Here is a 19,420-nt window from a genome sequence, read left to right as displayed (position 1 = left end):
AAATATGAATGAGTGACAGAAGTGTAACCTTTGAGTGCACACATCCGACTTTGTATCAGATAGTGACAGAAACAGAAAGCCGTAAACGTTTATCAAGACGGGAGCATTCAGGATTTAAAGTCCAGAAATATTATATCTGTTAAGATACAATTGGTGCCGTTACTTTTAAGATTTAAGGTTTGTAATGGTAAATGGGAATGCATGCTGCAAACGGTAGTTTAACATAGTTTAAAGTCCAGAGCATGAATTTAGAATTTTCCGAGCAGTCCGTGAAGGCATCTTAAGGAAACTAGCTGAAACCTGCGGAGATGATGATGCGGCGACAGACGGAGCTGCTTCATTCACTGATAAACACTCGGCTCGGGTTCTGCTTTTATGTTTTTAGTATGTTTTAAACAAATACGCTAAGAAGACCGTTTCTACAATTTATCGACGTAATCTCATACCAAGAAAGGGAGCGAAACACCGAAAGGTAACGCGCAGTCATATTGCTGATAAATCACCAGCTTGTCTCAGGTAGTTGTCGCTTTGAATAATGTTTATTTTTTTTTTTATTTTAACCAAATAAATCTTAGTTTTGTTGATTTAATCTCTGCTCATTCAAATTGATAGTCTTTTTTTTTAATTGGTTGCAGAATGTTGTGTTCGTTTAATCGAAATGTTGTCGTAGAAATGTAATAACATCCAACACTGTGAGGTAAATTATTTATGAGGAATTCCCGTCATATACTGGGAAATATTCAAAAAGGTTGGACATTGAACCATTTTCCACAGTCGAATCGACATTGGGTACATGTATCTGTCCCGTGATCACCCGCTATTGACAGATGAGTCAGGAATGACGGGATAACTTTCATCACAAGGAAGTGTTCAGAAAAACCACTGGGAAGCTTTCTGAGCCAAACACTTCCCTCAGCAGCAAACTAGGACATTGGTAGGGTTAGTTAGTTAGTTAGTTCATCTTTATTTCGGTACATTTTAGGCATGAAAATCACTAAGCAAAATAATAAACATTTACAGGTTTTTCTTTGGTCAACATTGTGATTAATTTGACCGAAAAGGTCTGGGCTTGAAGCAAAAAGCTTATCTTGCCCACCTTTTAACATAATAGAATATGCATAAAGAACAAATTAAGTATCATGAGGCTACACAAAATAATAATAATAATAATAATAATAATAATAATAATAATAATAGTAATAATAATGATAATAATAATGATAGCTCTGAAAACAGAAAGTGAAAAGATGCTAAAGAAACCGACAAAACCAATTTAAGTTGTCATTTCATCTCATGCATGTGTATTGTGTCTATACATAAAATCTTGCATACTGTGCTATTCATGCATTCATGTTCATACCGGTGCACGCACACACACACACGCACACGCACACACACATGTGTACATTCTTCTTTGTTTGCTTATTCTGCTTCTACGGCCGCGTTCAGACTGCCAGCCAATATCCGATTTTTAGCCCATCCAGATTGAAACTGGATGACTCTTTTGAAGTCTGAGAAGTCCCAAACCGCATGAGATCCGATTTTTGCAAACCAGATGGAAACCACCTCCAGGAGGTAGTTTCATATCCGATCCATATCTCATTTGGGCAGATGCGTGTCAGTCTGAACAGTCCAAACACTCAGATCGGATAAGACTGTCCCAGACGCTCCAAAACACCCGCCCATTTCCAGTTGTGGAGCTACTCATCCTTTCAAAGAGAGCATGTACAATCTCTGATGTCACGTCAAAAACTATTATTTGTAGTTTAAGTGTTGCAAATTGACATTACAAATCATGTTTTAATAGCAGAAAAAAAGACCGCATTTCCACGTAGGTGCGGGTCGCCGCGTACCCTACACCGTAGGTCTGCGTTGGTGTAACGCGGAACCATAAATCAGCCTTCAGTCGCGCTGTGAGCCCGAACCTGCAGCCCGTCAGCTCATCAGTTATTCATTGCTGGTTCGTTTTGTTAACTCTGAGCTTTGTTGGTTGGTTTGTTAGTTTGCTGGTGGTTTTGTTCTGAACACTTTTCTCTGTTTCTCATTTTGCTGGGACGTCGGGTTCCTCCGCCGAGACACAACTTTTGCGGTATGCGTTCATTGTTGTGTCTAAAAATGATGCGCACTGCCAACCCAATCAGAAACGGTACAGATATTTTGGGATTTTTTTATATATATATATATATAAAAAAATAAAGGATCCCCATAACCTTTGATCGGGTGGGCAGGACGCACGTATTGTTATTGTTTTTGATGTCGCTTCATGCATGACTTCACGCAATACACTCGCTGGGTGACGCCTCCGCTCCGACGTCGTTGCTACGGCAACCCGTCAGATCAGTCAATGATGTGGCCCAGTCTGAACAGAGCCAGATCCGATTTGGACACTTGCTAAAAACAGTGTGGACAGTCAGCCCTGAAAATCGGATATGAGAAGGAATCAGATATATATCAGATTTGCCTGCAGTCTGAACGAGGTCTATGTGTCCATTACCTTTGCTTTGAATAATAGCTTATATGCTTTTATTGAGTTTGCTAATTTAATGTCGTTGTCTAATGAATTCCACAGTTTCACTCCTAAAACGGATATACATCTACCCTTTGTATTTGTTCTTATTGTTGTTGTCTTAAAAATTGCTGTTCCCCTGAGGTCATGTTTTAATATGGACACATGTTGAGATAAATAAATTAACTTCCAGGAATGTTCATTTCAACCTAGAAATACATATATTGCATACACATTTTCCACCAACATACACCTACATAGATTTATTATATTAAACTTTGATAAATAAAAGTGCCTAGTATGTTTTATATGTCAACAGTACTTTACATTAAATGGGACGTCTACTGTGGTATTCCCACATGCTCAGTGACCAAAATTAGAACAAATAATACATTGATAATAATAATAATAATAATAATACATTTTATTTATATAGCGCTTTTCTGGGCACTCAAAGACGCTTTACATTAAAACAAAACACATAATACAAATTACAATTACACAGGACAGTACAAAAGGACACAACATGAGACAGGACATTAATCACACATTAAAAGCAGTTCTGTAAAGGTGAGTTTTGAGATGGGATTTGAATGCTGGGAGGTCTGTACAGTCACGGATGTTTTTGGGGAGGGAGTTCCAGAGGGTGGGTGCAGCGATGGAGAAGGCCCTGTCGCCCCAGGTCCGGTGCTTGGTTCTGACTGGAAGGGACAGGAGGTTGGCGTCAGAGGAGCGGAGGCTGCGGGAGGGAGTGTAGCGGTGGAGCAGGTCGGTGAGGTAGCAGGGGGCCTGGTTGTGGAGGGCTTTGTGGGTGAGGAGAAGGATTTTGAAGTGGATCCGTTGAGGGATGGGGAGCCAGTGGAGCTTCTGGAGGACTGGGGTGATGTGGTCTCTGGAGCGGGTGTGGGTGAGCAGGCGGGCGGCAGAGTTTTGAATATATTGGAGTTTATTGAGGACCTTGGAAGTTGAACCGTAGAGGATGCTATTGCAGTAGTCGAGTCTTGAGGTGATGAAGGCGTGGATCAAGGTTTCAGCGGTAGAGAAGGAGAGTGATGGACGGAGACGGGCAATATTTTCAGGTGGAAGAAAGCAGTCCTTGTGATGTGGTTGACATGGTGTTGGAAGGAGAGGTTACTGTCCAGGATAACTCCGAGGTTGCGGATGTGAGTGGAGGGAGACAGAATGGAGTTGTCCATGGTGAGGGTGAAGTTGTGAGCGGTTTTGGTGAGGGATTTTGGGCCGATGATGAGCATGTCCGATTTGTTGTAGTTGAGTTGGAGGAAGTTCGAGTGCATCCATGACTTGATTTCGGCGAGGCAGTTGGTCAGGGTAGAGTGGGTTGCAGAGGTGAGGGATTTGGTGGAGATGTACAGTTGGACGTCGTCGGCGTAGCAGTGGAAGTGGAGGCGGTGGCGGCGGATGATGTTGCCAAGGGGGAGCATGTAGAGGATGAAGAGTAGAGGACCAAGCACCGAACCCTGGGGGACGCCTTGTGACAGAGGGGCAGTGGAGGAGGAGCAGTTGTTGATGCTGATGAATTGATGTCTGTTGGTGAGATAGGATTTTAACCAGGAGAGGGCGGATCCGGTGATGTAGAGAGATGATTCCAGGCGGGAGAGGAGGATGGTGTGGCTGATGGTGTCGAAGGCTGCTGTGAGGTCCAGGAGAAGGAGAATGCTGAGGTTGCCGGAGTCGGAGGAGAGAAGGAGGTCATTGGTGACTTTGATGAGGGCTGTTTCTGTGCTGTGACGTGAGCGGAAACCAGATTGAAATGTTTCAAACAGATCATTGGAGGTGAGGTGGGTCTTGAGCTGAGTGGCGACGGCGCGTTCCAGAATTTTTGACAGGAAAGGGAGGTTGGAAATGGGCCGGAAGTTGTTCATGGTGTCAGGGTTGAGTCCAGGTTTTTTGAGGATGGGGGTGACAGCTGCCAGTTTGAGGGTGTCCGGGACTGATCCAGAGCTGAAGGAGGAGTTGACGATGTTGATGATGAGTGGGGAAATGGCTGGGAGACAGTTTTTTATAAATGTGGATGGGATGGGGTCCAGAGCACAGGAAGAGGTTTTCATGCCCATCATGACAGTGGAAAGAGACGCTGAAGACATGGGAGAGAAGTGAGACAGGGGCTGAGTGATGGAGGGGGGGTAAACAGGTGGGGAGGTGGAGGGGGTGGAGGAGGTGGTCAGGTTACTGTAGATGGTCTGGATTTTGGATTGAAAAAATGAGAGGAAGTCGTTGCACTTAGAGACTGTGAAGGAGTTGGAGATGTTGTCACTGGGTTTGAGAAGTTTGTTGATTGTGGAGAAGAGAGCCTTTGGGTTGGAGGAGTCGGAATGGATGATGTTGGAGAAGTAGGTGGAGCGAGCTGAGTTGAGGGCATCCTTGTATTGGTGGAGATGATCAGTGTAGGCGAGTTGGTGAACAGTTAATCCAGATTTCTTGCAGAGTCGCTCGAGTTGACGTTTACAGGATTTCAGTTTGCGGAGTTCAGGGGTGTACCAGGGTGCTGAGCGTGCGAAAGAGACTGTTTTGGTTTTGATGGGAGCCAGTTGATCAAGACAGGAGGAGAGTGTATGATTGTAGTAATCCACGAGGTCCGAGGGGTTGTCGGGTGACGGGGGAGGGGAGGCGGACATCTGAGTGGCGAGAGAGGCTGAGAGGGCAGAGGGGGAGATGGATCTGATGTTGCGGAAGGATATTTTGCGTGCTTCTTTGGGAGTGGGGATGGGGATGTTGATGTCCATGATGATTGCCAGGTGATCAGACACGTGGAGGTTGAGGCTGGAGAGCTGATTTATTGTGAGGCCAGTGGAGCAGACGAGATCGAGGGTGTGGCCGCGGGCGTGAGTGGGGAAGTCGACGTGTTGAGTGAAGTTGAGGCAGTGTAGCAGGTCCAGGAATTCAGCAGCAGGTTTACAGTTAGGATCGTTGATGTGGAAGTTGAAATCACCCAGGAGGAGAACAGAGGGAGAGATGGAGCAGAGCTGGGTCAGAAAATCCGAGAGATCCGAGAGAAAGGAGGGGTTTGGTTTGGGGGGGCGATAAATGACGGCGGTGACAAGAGGAGTGGGGCCAGGTAGTTTGAAGGCAGTGTGTTCGAATGAAGGAATGACAGGAATGGGGATGGAGGTTGCTTTAATGTCCTTTCTGTATATTGCTGCAACACCGCCCCCCCGCCCCTCAGCACGAGCTTGTTCCATGTAGGTGAAGTTGGGGGGAGTGGCCTGATTTAGTGAGAAATAGTCCAGGGGTTTGTGCCAGGTTTCTGTTAGACAGAGGAAATCCAGATTATTGTCCGTTATAAATTCATTCAGCAGCAGGCTTTTGTTGTTGAGTGAGCGGGTGTTGAACAGAGCCAGTTTCAGGTGGTGTTGCTTGGTGATTGGCTGAGAGGACTGAGGAAGTGGACGGAGATTGGACAGATTATGTTTGTTGTGATGACGTAACGAAGTTGCAGGACGGCAGGAAGACCAGAAGGAAGGAATGGAGTTTGGCGACGTGAAGTTGTAGGAAAACATGCGTCCTGAGCGGCTGTGTGGAGGATGGTTTTGCCAGAGTGGACCAGGTGTCGGGCGCGGGTGGTGGGCCGCGGCGGAGTGGAGCGGCGGCATGGTCCGGGTCGAGAGCGGTAGCTGGAAGCTAACGAGAGCTAGCGTCGAGGAGCCGAGGGTCCGGGTGTAGAGGAGCGACGAGAACCCCAGGAATATCCACAGGATTAGCCACAGCATGCTACATCCAGCAGGTAAGCTTGTTGAGGTGGAGATGGTGGTGGCTGAGGACGGAAAACAGCGGTGACCAGTAACGAGTAATGGCAGAGTAGCGAGCAGCTAGCTAGTTGCTTTAGCCGGTGGTTCAGAGCAAAACTTACTCGCGAGGGCTCCAAGAGGAGCCCGCAGCGGAGAGAAGACAGTTGCGGTGTACACGGGAGAAGTAAAAGTTGTATCAAAACTTACCGGCAGAGGCCCAAATACTGGGCCTGCTGCGTTGGAAATGCTTCGGTAAGTTTGACGTGAGCGGGTGCCAGGGATAGACAGACCACGGTTCTGCTGCGGTGTCAGGAGGACCAGAGGTTCTGCTGCGGTGTCAGGAGGACCAGAGGTTCTAGACTACAATGCCGCAGCAGTTTCTAATCTAATCTGATAAATAGATTAGGGTTGTTTGTTAAAAGTGAACATTTATTGTTAACTTCATTAAAACATTCTTTTTTTTTTCATTAAGTAAACCTTATGATTGTTGAACTTTAAGTTCCAATCTGGACCATGAAGTGCCAACAATCTAACTTCCAGATCGCTGCCAGTGCAGAAATACTGTATAATAGTTGCAGTCCATCAACTAACCTCTAAAAGCGAGTCAGTTTCCTTCGGCTAAACACAGCCATCATTTCTGATTTCATGACTGGAACATCATTTGAAACTAAGTATTCTGGTATAGCTGCAGGATTCCTCTTTGAAATTCTTTGAAATGTTTTAAAATGTATTATTTATTTTTTAAAAAGCATTATTTGCCTTGATTTTATTGAAAGAAATTCAACTTGTGCAGTGTATTTGGGACACAACGCAAGCGTTGCTGGCTAACATTGAAAATCCAACTAGTTTGTAGGCTAGTGTTTGGGAAACACAAATGTCAGTTGTTAGTAGGGGTGTAACAATATATCGTGCCACGAAATTTCGCGATACAAAAACGTCACGAAACGTGCCGTGGAGGTGACAAACTGTATCGCGATATTGGGTTATTAATATTAATCTATTGTGTTGACTAGTAACCCGCATCCGACCACGCCTCGACCCGCGGACCAAAATCTTACTCCGCTCAGAAGAAACTAGTACCGTTTTGCGGCCCCGATTTGAGCTCTGAACCTTTACTTATGTAAGTCCGGTGGAGAGTTAAGCCTTACCTTATTAAATTAAACCTTGTTAGTAGGATAACACGGGGACAACTTCTTCCGAGTTCGAGTGTACTTTAATGTCCGCTCAACAGTGTAGGATTTTAGAACATCAACACAGCACCTAGTGCTGTATCACTCCGCCCAATCTAAAACAGACTAATCACTACAGATAAACTGACTAGTGTCATTATAGTCCCTGATTTACATCAGAATATAAAGAATATATTTATAAAATAATGAACCCTGAATTACCAAAATAACCTTCTTAACAAAAATAAATCTCCTCTTACACTTATAAGGTGAGCATGAATCAATCTTTTTTATGATGTAAAATTGTATGTATTTATTTACTTTTATTTATTTATTTAATTTTAGTTGTTAGAGTTCTGGAAAAGGAAAAAGTCAAATCATACAATAGAGAAACTATTCAGTTTGTGGCAAAATATTTGTACTTGTATGAAACTGAAGATCATAATGCAAACCTGACATTTACTTTTAGTTCAGTTTGTGGAAAATGGTTGGCCTGGCTTTCTCTTTAAAAATTAAACAGTTATAAAGCATTACAAACTGTAACAATAAGGCTTTATTTGAAAGACACAATATTTTGTGTCTTTCAAATAAAAGACAATTTTTTCCAGTCATACTGTATGTTCCTCATTCACGGTTGTTAAAAAAATACTGCTATAATATCGTATCGTATCGTTATCGTGACCTCAATATCGTTTATCGTACCGTATCGTGAGATTAGTGTATCGTTACACCCCTGGTTGTTAGACAATGTAGTAAATCTATATAGGCCACAAACGCTGACAGTTCGTTACTCCTCTTCAGCAATGAGTTGGCTTTCAAACATTGAAACATTCATTCAGAATTGTTGAACTGTTGTCACATAAACTACTTGAGCTGCTTGTCTTCACCTTATAGCTGCAGATGGGGGAGTTTGAGAGTGGCGCTCTGGGCCGGGTAACGGTGTACTCCATCAAGGGATGCCCACACTGTGTGCAGGCCAAGGCCACCATCAGGGACTTGGGAGTGCCAGTATGTGACATAGACGTTGGCAGTCATTCAGAGGTGAGAGTGAAGCTGAAGGAGCTGACAGGACGCAGCACGGTGCCTCAGATCTTCTTTAACGGCGTTCATGTTGGGGGTAACGACGACCTGCAGAAATTGGTGAGAATCCGCACAAGCCCTTAATAAAAACTCTTACTTTTGACCAGAGAAGATGATGGATATTTTTTAAACTGTCCAAAAACAGTTGATCAAAACTGTGTTATAAAGATATTCAAATAGACAATCCAAGTTGGTCCATTTGTTGTTGTGCTTTACAATTTCAGGCTCCTGACGAGCTTCAGCGGCTGGTGACTCTGGTCAAGGAAGAACCTGTTCCAGCGGATGCTCCACCTTTACCAGAGAAGAATCTACCAGACGATACAGCTGCAGAGACGGAGAAAGGTGAGCAACCTGTTCCTTTTTATCTTCTTTCAAGTGGTTTGTGACACAGCGTGCAAGATCAGTGGCTGAGAATGCACAGCGAAGTGGTGAGGGTTGAAAATCGGCTGTATTTGAGTTAGTTACAGGCACTTTTCTACCTTTAATTTCAACAATTAATTAATTAATAATATTCAACTAGTAGGTTGTCTTTTGTTTTATGTCACAACTAAAAAATTTGATATACTTCAGTTCATTCGGTCACAGTTCCTTTACTATTGAATGTGGCATTAGTAGTAACAACATTATCAATTGTAAACATGCCGGACATGAGCCGCTATCAATGTTGTGTTTTCAAGGCCTGAAAAATGCTTGAATTTTAGTTTAAGTGCTTGAAAGTGCTTGAAATTATAACTCTGTGTCTTTCACAAAATTGGGATCAGACTGTATAGTTTAGTTATTACAAGGAGAAATAAAATCAGTAAGATAAAACATAACTAGATGTTTACAGCACGATACAATGTACATAATTGTGATAAAAAGCGGAAAAAATAATTACGAGTATATATATTGCTGTAGATATTTTACCCCAGTGATAAGGTGCTTGAAGATTTTGAAAATGACCCTTGAAAGTGCTTGAAAAGTGCTTGAATTTGACCTTGAAAAATGTGTAGGAACCCTGGAGAAGTCACAACGTAGTTTTTGACTTGCATATTGCCAGCCTGGTGTGATCTTACTTCAGTGGTCCTATCTGCGGTAAAGTGTTATGACAGTCTTTCTGTGGTGTTTTAACCAAATCAGACATTTCATTTAGACCTCAGGAAATTGTGCCAACATCTATTTAAAAAAAAGATTCTATTTTATTCAGGTTTAAGAGCCAGGATTGTGTATTTTCTGTTTGTATCTTAAAGAGGCTAGACACAAATATGGATGGTCATTAAAACAAGACTGTATGTGGCTAATGCTTTTGTGCAGTACTCTATAACAGATCCAAATCTCTATATTCACTTTAATGAGACTTTTCGCATCCAGAGAAAGGACCGACGACGTTGACAAGGCTAGATTTGCAAAATTGTCTCTGTTTGACGATCAGCCAAGAACAATACGTGGTTATGAAATAGTGTTGGTTGATGTGGACATGTCGGCATGCTTGTGTAAGAGAGTGTGTGTGTGTGCAATCTCCGGTTGCAAAGACCAGCACAGTTTTTGAAATGTGATGCTCTGGATGAACAGCTCCACAGAACCTCATTACAGAGGATTATTAACAACGGGAAATGTCAATGGAGCCCATTGTGTTTTGGACACCATTAAAAATGACTTAGTTCCAGATAATGATAAAAAAAAATCAAAATTAATATTATTCTTAAATTGAATGAACGGATATTAATAACGTCACATGTAATGCATTTCCCACAGTATCTTTATGTAGGCATTTGGTTTAAAATTGGCATCTTAGCTGAAATATTCCCTATTAAATCAAAAATGGGACCTGTTAAACCAGAACTGGGTCACTTCTCAGCCCTACCATATTCATACTTTCAAATGGAAATGAACAGTTTATATGTTCATAAATGCCCATCGGTGACTTTTATGGTATAAATCTGTTGTTTACATAAATGATTTATGTAGTTTCCTCTGTATGCTGTGCAAGAAAGAAACTGCTCCAATCCACTGGTCGAAACTTTGTTTGTAGCACAATTTATGTTCATTTACAAAAAATAAACAGAAAGCATCTGTTTAGTTGTTTGAATGAAATCAGCCACAACCTGGCCGTGACCAGGTGAAACCTCTCCCAGTGGCCGGCTGTGTTTGTGTGTGAGTTTAAACTTTAAACGTGTCTGTTTTTGAATGTTCATGGCTCGACACATCCTCCCTCTCCACACACGCAGATTTTGAATGTGAAAGAGATGAAATGGCAGACCTGGTTGGGGACCTGAAGCATGGAGATGTGATTGGCAATCATAGGCGGGGAGTGACTTTGTACAAAAAGAGCTTCTCAGGCAGCCAGCTTGTTGACTGGCTGCAAAAAGAGAAGGGCATGGGTAAGTAAGACTGTGATGCTCTCTGATGTCAACTCTCACTTAGGGCTGTTCGATTAATCGATTTTAAATCATAATCGCGATTATGTAATTAGAACGATGTTAAAACGTGAAACTCGTAAAATCGATTTTTCACTTTTTTTTTTACCTTGTCTGCACACATATTAATGATTGATACCATATTAATGATTGATGGAAATACCTCTCAATACCTGCGACAAGTGCCCCATGGGAGAGGCTCTTTAGTGTAGGAGGGGGCGTTGTAACATGCCACCGGGCATCCCTCAAGCCAGATGCGGTAGACCGACTCGTGTTCCTTGCAAAAAACTTGCAAATGTGAACAGCAAATGTAATGACTGACATTACACACCTCTACCTCCTTCATGGGTTGCATTATTATTTAGCATGCAAAGACCCAGTTTAGTTTAATAAGAAAATGTTTTGTTTTATTTAATTGGAAATATAACTTACTGTATGTTTGCAAGTGCTGATTTGCTGATTTCTTTTTTCAGAGATAAAACTTTATATTTTATTATATTTTTTTATTTTGTATTTTACAGAGTTTTGCACTTTATTCATTCATTTTTGGTTTAATAAGAGCAAAGTTTGCACTTAAAGCCCAATGGGGCAAATGTTCAATAAAAAACAGCATATTTGAAATCATTTCTTTGCCTTTTGTCAATTCACAAAATAATCGTAATCGTAATCGAAAATCGGATTTTGAGAGAAAAAAATCGAGATTTTATTTTTGGGCACAATCGAACAGCCCTAGTCTCACTGGATCAACCTGATTCATGTAACACAAAGTCAGACACTGAAGTTTGCCCGCTCTTGACTGTGGCGTGTTTGTGCTAGCCAGGGATGCGGCCTGTAATACAGGCCAGACATTGTTGCAGAAGAAGTTCATGGTCAGTGTGCATGGTTGTGGGCTGAAGGAAGCCATGTTTGGCAAAGGAAAAGACACCATGGACACACTGTACAGGCTTCTGGAGGATGACCCAAATAACGCCCTCAACGCAGGACAGACTGCGAGCTGCAGTCCCATACAGGGTAGGTTCGGAGCAGACGAGCCTCTGCAAACATGCTTCATGCTAACACAAATATTGCCCTTCACAGCTTCTTAACCCTCCGTTCTTTCTTGGCTGCTCGCTTGGCCTCGCTCTGTCCTTGTGGGTGTATTTGGGGTTACATTGTTTGGGATGTTAAAAGTTGAAATATGGGTGGCTGGCATTCCTGATAATGGCATGATATGAGTGACTTTAACCATCTTTACGATCATACATTTGGCAGAATCGGAGCACTTTTATTTTTGAATTCTGAAATTCTTTAAGCATTTTAGAAACACTTGAAAATGACACTCAAAGGTCGACTTACTGATATTTCATAGCTCTCTAAATGCCTGGTAGTTATTTATGCTCGGAGGAATCTCGAGCATAAATAAATAAATAAGAGAGGTCCCCCCTCCCCCCCCACCCCGACTACCACGGACTGCCCCCCCATCCCACTCTACGTTACATTAACGTAAAAACTCCAATCCTGTAACTTTTGCACAGACTCATATCCGGCACTTTACAAACCTCATTGTACATTTCTGTCTATACTTTTTACCTATCCTAAGTTCCTAAGTCACTTTTGTACAGACTCACCCGGCACTTTAAAACCTCATTTTGTACATTTCCGGTCTACATTTTATTTTAATGTTTATACTTTTTATTGTTTATACATTTAATTTTATTTTATCTCTTATATATTTGTTTTTATATTTGTATTGTGTTGCACCAATCCCCAAAACAAATTCCTCGTGTGAAAACTTGGCAATAAACCCTTTTCTGATTCTGATTCTGATCTGAGCAACGTTCGTAAACATATCACAATCCAGCTGAAAGAGAGAAAAGTTCAAGAAGTGAAATTTCCTGATTTAATTTGGTCGACCATAATGCAGTTTAGTTGATATGTTCTGTAACAGTAAGAGCCATGTTGTGAAATTGATCAGCATTTTTGAGTGCAGCAGCCTCTTTTTTTTTTTTACAATGGCAAGTGGACAGATAAAATGATTGGGGTCTAGGTTTGCTATAGGCGTTATTACTTTTTGGAAAGGTGCACATCAAGCAACACCACAGGGGATGTGATAAGGTCTGAGCTACATTGTAACCACAGTGTTGACTCAGTACAGAAGGATAGACAGATATCAACACTCCAACCTGTACAATAGAGAGCAAGATTATAATCTATAAAAGTATTAATAAGGGTTTGTCTGGGTTTTTTTTTTTTATATAAAAATGTTACATGCTACATTAAAGTTAGTTTGAACCTGACTGTAGTTGGTATGTTTTCCGTGGGCCTCTCAGAGCAACTTGAAGGATGCACATACTGTCAAGTTAGTTCTTCTTGTGGAAAGTTTGTCCCTACTTTTCGTATATTTATAAATGTCATTATAATCTGTGCTGCTTTATTAAAACAAGATATGAATTTTGCACCCCATACTCTCAGACCACCCCCCCACAGGAGCAAATCCTCTGCCCCCCCTCCTTAAAGAGGAGGACCACCACCCCCGTCTGCCAATACAGAGGCCCTGTCCTCAACGTCCATGCTGTGTTGTGTAGGCATGTCAACCAAGACAGCTCCAAAACATGCAGAGCCTTAAGGAACTCCAGGCGGATCTCATCGACCCCTGGTGCCCTGCCACTAACTACCACATTAAACTCACTGACTACGTTTACATGCAGTCAAAATTCGGGTTATTGCTAATATTCCGTTTACATGCGTGAGCAAACAGGTTTATCCCTGTATACATGGTAATTAATCATTTGGGATATCTCGATCAAAACAGCGACGTGCGGAGAACGTCATGACGCAATTACCGTCATTTCCGCTTCTTCTTCCTGTATCCAAATTCAAAACAAATGCTGCTTCGCAAACTTTTCGTTCACCTTCTTGTAAATTTCGCTATCCCGGTACTTTCTACCGTCTACAAATGCCAAAATGTTCATATCCTTCATTACATTTATGAAGTGATTAGTCTCCTCCTTACTCCAAAAGTGTGGCGTGGTCTTGCGTTTTGCCGTGTTTAGAAGAACTTCCTGGACTCAAAAGACCAGGATTCGTTGCGAAAAGAGCATGAGCAGAAAACAAATTCATGTTCCGTTTGATTGGGATATCCCGTTAGGCGTTTACATGACTGAATATTCGGGTTTTAAAAGGAGTAACCCAGGGGTCATATTCAGGTTTTTAAAAACCGGAATATGAGCAAATTCAGGTTATTCAAAGGGGTTAATGGTTTTAACATGGCCGTGCAAAACCTGGTTATTGCTAATATTAGGATTTTAAAAGGGTTATTGACTGCATGTAAATGCAGTCATTGTCTGTTGTGGGATTCTTCCAAGTATTCCTTCCACTGACTCAAAACGTGCCAAGTTGAGGTCAGCAGCGCCCCCTTCCCCTGACATACACATAATAGGTGGTGCACTGCTTCCCCTCCAGAGCCGCTGGATGGTGAACCAGAATCTCCTCCAAACTGTCCAGAGGTCATTCTCCATGGCCACTCCTCCAACGCCACAGTTTCCGCCTCAGCAACTGCCAAAGCTGCGTTCCACCGGGCCTGCTGGTAGCTGTTAGCTTCCTCTGGAGTCCCACAGGCCAAAAACACCCGACAGGACTTCTCCTTCAGCTTGACGGCATCCCTCACTGCTGGTGTCACCAAGCACGTTTGCAGATTACCGCCACGACAGGCACCGAGCGCCTTAAAGCCACAGCTCTAGTCAGCTGCCTTGACAATGGATGCGTGACGCAGGGTCCACTCGTGGCCCCCCGTGTCTGAAGCCCTGCCAGGGATGGGAGTTGAAGCTCTTTCTGAGTAAAAGAACCTGCCAGAGTGCAGCCGCCGCTCCTCCAAATTGAGAGGAACCAGATGAGGTTGCTCGGCAATCTAGTTGGAACGGCTCCTGAACAACTCCCCGGTGAGGTTTTCTGGGCACGTCCCACTGGGAGGACCCAAGGGAAGATCCAGGACATGCTGGAGGGGCCGTGTTTCCCGGCTGGCCCCCAGGAAGAGTGTCCAGGGGGATATAAGTCTGGGCTTCCCTGCTGAGGCTACTGACCCCGGATACGCAGTAGAAGATGGATGGAAATTAGTCTTTAACAGTAATGCAGTAGTGCATAGATCAAAGGTTAGGTTGTTGCTTTTAATTTGTGGATTAATTCCTTCTGCGTGTGTTTGTCAGTGTGTGTGTTACCTAGCAACAGAGACTTTAGCCTCAGTTGGGAATCAACCAAGGACAGATTGATGATATTGTGGCTTTGAAGAGCCAAGAAACAAGACAAGAAACCAGAACATTGACACGGCACCTCCTGAGGTCTCCAGTCTGGTCAAGTTGAGAAAAGGTTTAATGAATGGTTATTGAGAAAAGGGAAGCAGAGATGTATTCATGAAGCTGTAACATTACTGAGATACTAAATTCTGGATCGTTGGCATCTGTTGTTTTTTTTGTGTATTCGTGCTCTAACCTTTCAGATGTGGGTTTGGTTTGTCTCAGTCGTTCCAGCTGGGATCCATCTGACATTACAGTCTCCCTCTTTTCCACAGCTGCAGAGCTCTCTCTGCTTGTACGAGAGCTGATTCTGAAATTGTTCTCGGAGCATCTCTCTGCCGATGGCAAGGTAATGTCCTGATTGTTACAAAGCTTTTGCCTCATCGTGTTTTCATCTGTTCCAGTGTCCTGATTGATGCTTCAGAAGCTGAATGTGTGTAAATGTGTCAACACCAGCTAACACTTGTTTGTTTTTCATTTAAAGCCTTTTATGGCTCATGTTGAAGGGGCTCTATTGAGAGTCATGCTGACACTGGGTTTACTGGAGAGAAAGTAACTTTGTGCTGTCTTTGCTTCTGCAGTCTGTGGACTACAAAGGCATGTCTGCCAACCCCGACTTCCAGCGTTACTGTGATTTAGCCATCCAGTTGCAGAGGGTGGAGCTGCTGTCCCTGAGCCGGGAAGAGAAGATGGCCTTCTTCATCAACATCTACAATGCCTTAGTCATCCATGGGTACCTACGTCTGGGGCCGCCCACCAACATGTGGCAGAGATACAGAGTAAGATTAAACAGCTTCACTTAAAAATGCTGTTGTCTTTATCCAATAGTAGTGAAAGAGAGTTCCTCTGGGTCACTTAAGGCCCTACGGCATTTGTGACATAACTTTTTGAGTGCAAATTTACTCTAATTGTAGGATATTCTGATTTTAAAACAGCATAAATTCATGTTAAATCATTGTGTCGCATTAACAATGATGAAATTAGCTCATAGAGTTACAGAGAGCATCAAAACAACGGTGACTAAGAAGGTACCGTATATTCGCTACTATTCGGCGGGCCGTGTGGAAAGGCGCCCCCTCAGTTTTTTGTGTCATTTTTGGATTTAAAACTGCGCACCGACCGAAAAGGCGCCGTCTACACGGAGCGCCACCTTACAACACACACACACGCGCGCACACAACAGACAAATAGAGCGAAAAAAATAAAAAATAAAAATAAAGCGGGAGCAAAACTTAGTTTGATTGTACTTTATTTAAGTTATTACATTAATCAAACCCATCAAAATCTTCATCCTCCGTTTCTGCATTCATCCGAGCCTGATTGCGCTGAGATAGGGAGAACTGCGGCGACGGGCACAAGCCTGCAGCTCTCTGGCCGCGCTGAGCCGTGCGGCCCGTCGGAAATGATGCCGGCTTTTGCAAAAGCCTGAACAACAGTCCAGCCCAGCAGACACGTCAGCCCACGCATCTACAATCCTTCAACAGTAAACGACCGAGCCCACCGGCCGAGCGGCGGACGCCGTGTCGGCTGTCGCTCGGTCGGTGGTTCCTCCGGCCTTAGGGCCCGCCTCCGCGGCACAGCTCCCCCGGGTCCCCCCCCCGCCGCGTCTCCTTCTCGGTAGGGAGGCAGAGTCTCCCCGTCCGCCCCAGGAGCCCCGCCACGGAGCCGCCGCCGGGCAATCACGGGCAATTCACGCGCCCCCCTTCCCCCTTTAACGTTCTCATCTCTACTACGTCCGTAAATCATGCCACCCCTTCCCCCTTCTCATGGTGGCCTCAATTACGTCCCACTTATGGATCCACGTTAAGTCGACGCAGCCCTACTTCGTAGGCTCTGCGTCGTTGTAACGCAGAACCATAAATCAGCCTTTAAATAATACAATGGGCGCATTGCATCATTGGGCGCGCAGCACATTTAAAAAAATAAATAAATAAGACGTTTATATGCGCCTAATGGTCGCAAAAATACGGTAATGACAGAAGAGACGATGAGATTAGTGACTGGGCAAGAAACCAAGTGTTAAAAAAAACAAAAACAATTTAACCTACACGCTTGTTGGGACACTGAGCTAAAAAAATATATCAACGATTCCATCGTGCTGCTTTATAGACAACCACTTAAATGTATGGTGATATTATGTTGAGTCTTTTTTCTTTTCACAATTGACTTGAATGAATGCCATGAAATCAAACAATATACATTTGTGTATATTTTGCAGTTCTTCAATTATGTGAGCTACCTCATTGGAGGAGAGGTTTTCACATTACAAGACATCGAGAACGGCGTCCTCAGGGGAAACAGAAAAGGTGTTGCACAGTTACTGAGGCCCTTCTCCAAAACAGACCCGCGTCTTCAGGTGTTCAGTAGCACTTTAACTGTTCAATCACAGTTAAATAATTCTACTTGTGTAGAATATGCTTCACATGCTCTAAATGGGCTCCTAACTTCTACGTAACTTTGTTTGTAATGCACAAGGTGGCAATTCCAGATGGTGAGCCACTCATTCACTTCGCCTTGAACTGTGGTGCGAAGGGCTGCCCGCCGATTAAAACCTACACTCCAGAGGTTGGTGTGCTGGTTTATATTTCACGTAGTGATTTGAATGAACATGGACTGTACAGTGCGTGGCAATACTGGGAGCTTGATTGGTGAGAAATCGTTATTGATCCACCCAATCTTTTCAGGATATCGACAACCAGCTCCGCACAGCAGCCGAAGCCTTCCTGGAGAACGACGACGGCTGCACGGTGGATTCTGGGAAAAAAGAAGTGCGACTCAGTCAGATATTCAAGTGGTACAAGGCTGACTTCGGAGGCACTGATGAGAAGGTGCTTCTGAATTGGCACATAATCTCTTTCTCTAGTCAGCGGTCCTTTACTTGCTGCAGGATAAAAGTCTTGTTTGCCTTCTTTCACAGCTGCTGGAGTGGGTGCTGCACCACATGGGTGACTCCCCCAAGAAAACCAGCCTGCAGGGCGTCGTCTCTGCAGGGAAGACCAAAGTCAGCTTCCTCCCTTATGACTGGAGCTCCAACAGCTCCCACTGAACATGCAGATGCTGCACGTTGGTGATGGAGATACAAGCGTTTTAGCTGTTTAATGGGCACATTTCCAATGTAGCACTGAAAAAGAATTCTGTTGCAAGCTTTCTCTAGCCGTTCGCTCTTATTAAGAGCTCTTACACCCCATCACTGATGTCATATATGTATATATGCTGTACATATATATAAACAGACATCATGTTTTATGCGATAGGAACACTTTTTACTCCAGCAGCTTAATTGACAGCTTATAAGACACATTATGCATCTAATTTTATGAACTTTCCTGTGTGTGTTGTCAACTCAGGAGTAAAAAGTTAACAGCTATGCTCTGGGCCCAGTCCAGCCCTGGCCGGATCGTTCCCGTGGCAGGTCTGAATCAAAGCTGATGCTGCCTTTACAAGCCATATCTAAACCCTTTGAACTTAAAGCGAGTCTTTCACATGGACTAGAGTGAAGAGTTTCCCCCCACACAGTCCAGCCGTGTTTTCAATCCACACGTATCAAAAGCTTGACGTGGCAACGGCTTTTGTCACCTTTAACATGCAACAGAAACTGAATATTGACAGGTAATGTTCATTAATGTAAATACAGCTCAGCGTGAGTCCAGAACTCTTTTTTGTGAATACTTAAAGGTTTTCTTTTCTCAGAGTCTGTGAAGCAGGTCTGCATGTAGGAGAGCAATCTCTCTTGCAGCAGGCTTACAAAAGTTTGAGTAGATGCCATTACTGCTGCAGATGTTTATATTCCCAGAGTTGGAGAAGTTTTCCTCTCCTCATGTGAGCCTCGTTGCATAACTTAAATACGATCCAGTTCTTCCATTTTTAAATTGCTTGAAGTGCTTCAGCTGCTGCGATAATAGGGCAGTCGCGGTGTCAACACACTGTAGATGCGCTTATTTAAGATTGCACTCTTGACACTTTGCATGTTTATATTTAACTTTTAAAGCTATTGAGACATCGTTTCAGCTCATAGTTTCAATTTCAGCTCATTCTCCATGTCTTTGTATAACTCAGTATCATGTTTGAATATTGTTTCCTTACTTAAAGCTACTAGTACCACCAAAGCAAATAGTTGAATTAAGCATGCGTCAGAGCTGGCATGTCGTTGCTGCACGAAATACACCTGATTCAAATTAACGATCGTCACCAGCTTGCCATCAAGGTCTGGACAGCTCTGTTGGTGACACAGCTACTTTTATCACGGTGTGCTGAA

At 43.4% G+C, this 19,420-nt stretch overlaps 1 protein-coding gene across 3 annotated transcripts; it reads left to right on the top strand.

Moving 5' to 3' along the window:
- The first annotated feature begins 287 nt into the window (after positions 1-287).
- Positions 288-18,721, top strand: zgc:152951 (uncharacterized protein LOC569013 homolog). 3 transcript variants are annotated; one of them, XM_061723782.1, is made up of 11 exons: positions 288-472; positions 8,316-8,561; positions 8,726-8,843; positions 10,709-10,861; positions 11,714-11,908; positions 15,441-15,514; positions 15,747-15,944; positions 17,384-17,521; positions 17,641-17,730; positions 17,850-17,993; positions 18,083-18,721. In XM_061723782.1, exons 2-11 carry the CDS (start codon positions 8,322-8,324, stop codon positions 18,209-18,211), a joined length of 1,479 nt encoding a protein of 492 aa, XP_061579766.1. In that variant the 5' UTR covers positions 288-472; positions 8,316-8,321; the 3' UTR covers positions 18,212-18,721. The 3 variants fall into 3 exon arrangements, with proteins under 3 accessions (XP_061579766.1, XP_061579767.1, XP_061579768.1); XM_061723783.1 differs by having other exon boundaries at positions 288-516; XM_061723784.1 differs by lacking the exons at positions 10,709-10,861; positions 11,714-11,908.
- Positions 18,722-19,420: the final 699 nt, after the last annotated feature.

Source organism: Cololabis saira, chromosome 6 (genome assembly GCF_033807715.1).
Source record: "Cololabis saira isolate AMF1-May2022 chromosome 6, fColSai1.1, whole genome shotgun sequence".
Taxonomy (NCBI): Eukaryota; Metazoa; Chordata; class Actinopteri; order Beloniformes; family Belonidae; genus Cololabis; species Cololabis saira.
This window is presented reverse-complemented; position numbering and strand designations above follow the sequence as displayed.

Coding starts and splice junctions, on each gene's coding strand:
- zgc:152951 (XM_061723782.1), top strand. CDS start 8,322: ATGGGGGAGTTTGAGAGTGGCGCTCTGGGCCGGGTAACGGTGTACTCC. Junction 8,844..10,708: donor AGCTGCAGAGACGGAGAAAG/GTGAGCAACCTG, acceptor CCACACACGCAG/ATTTTGAATGTGAAAGAGAT. Junction 11,909..15,440: donor GAGCTGCAGTCCCATACAGG/GTAGGTTCGGAG, acceptor TCTTTTCCACAG/CTGCAGAGCTCTCTCTGCTT.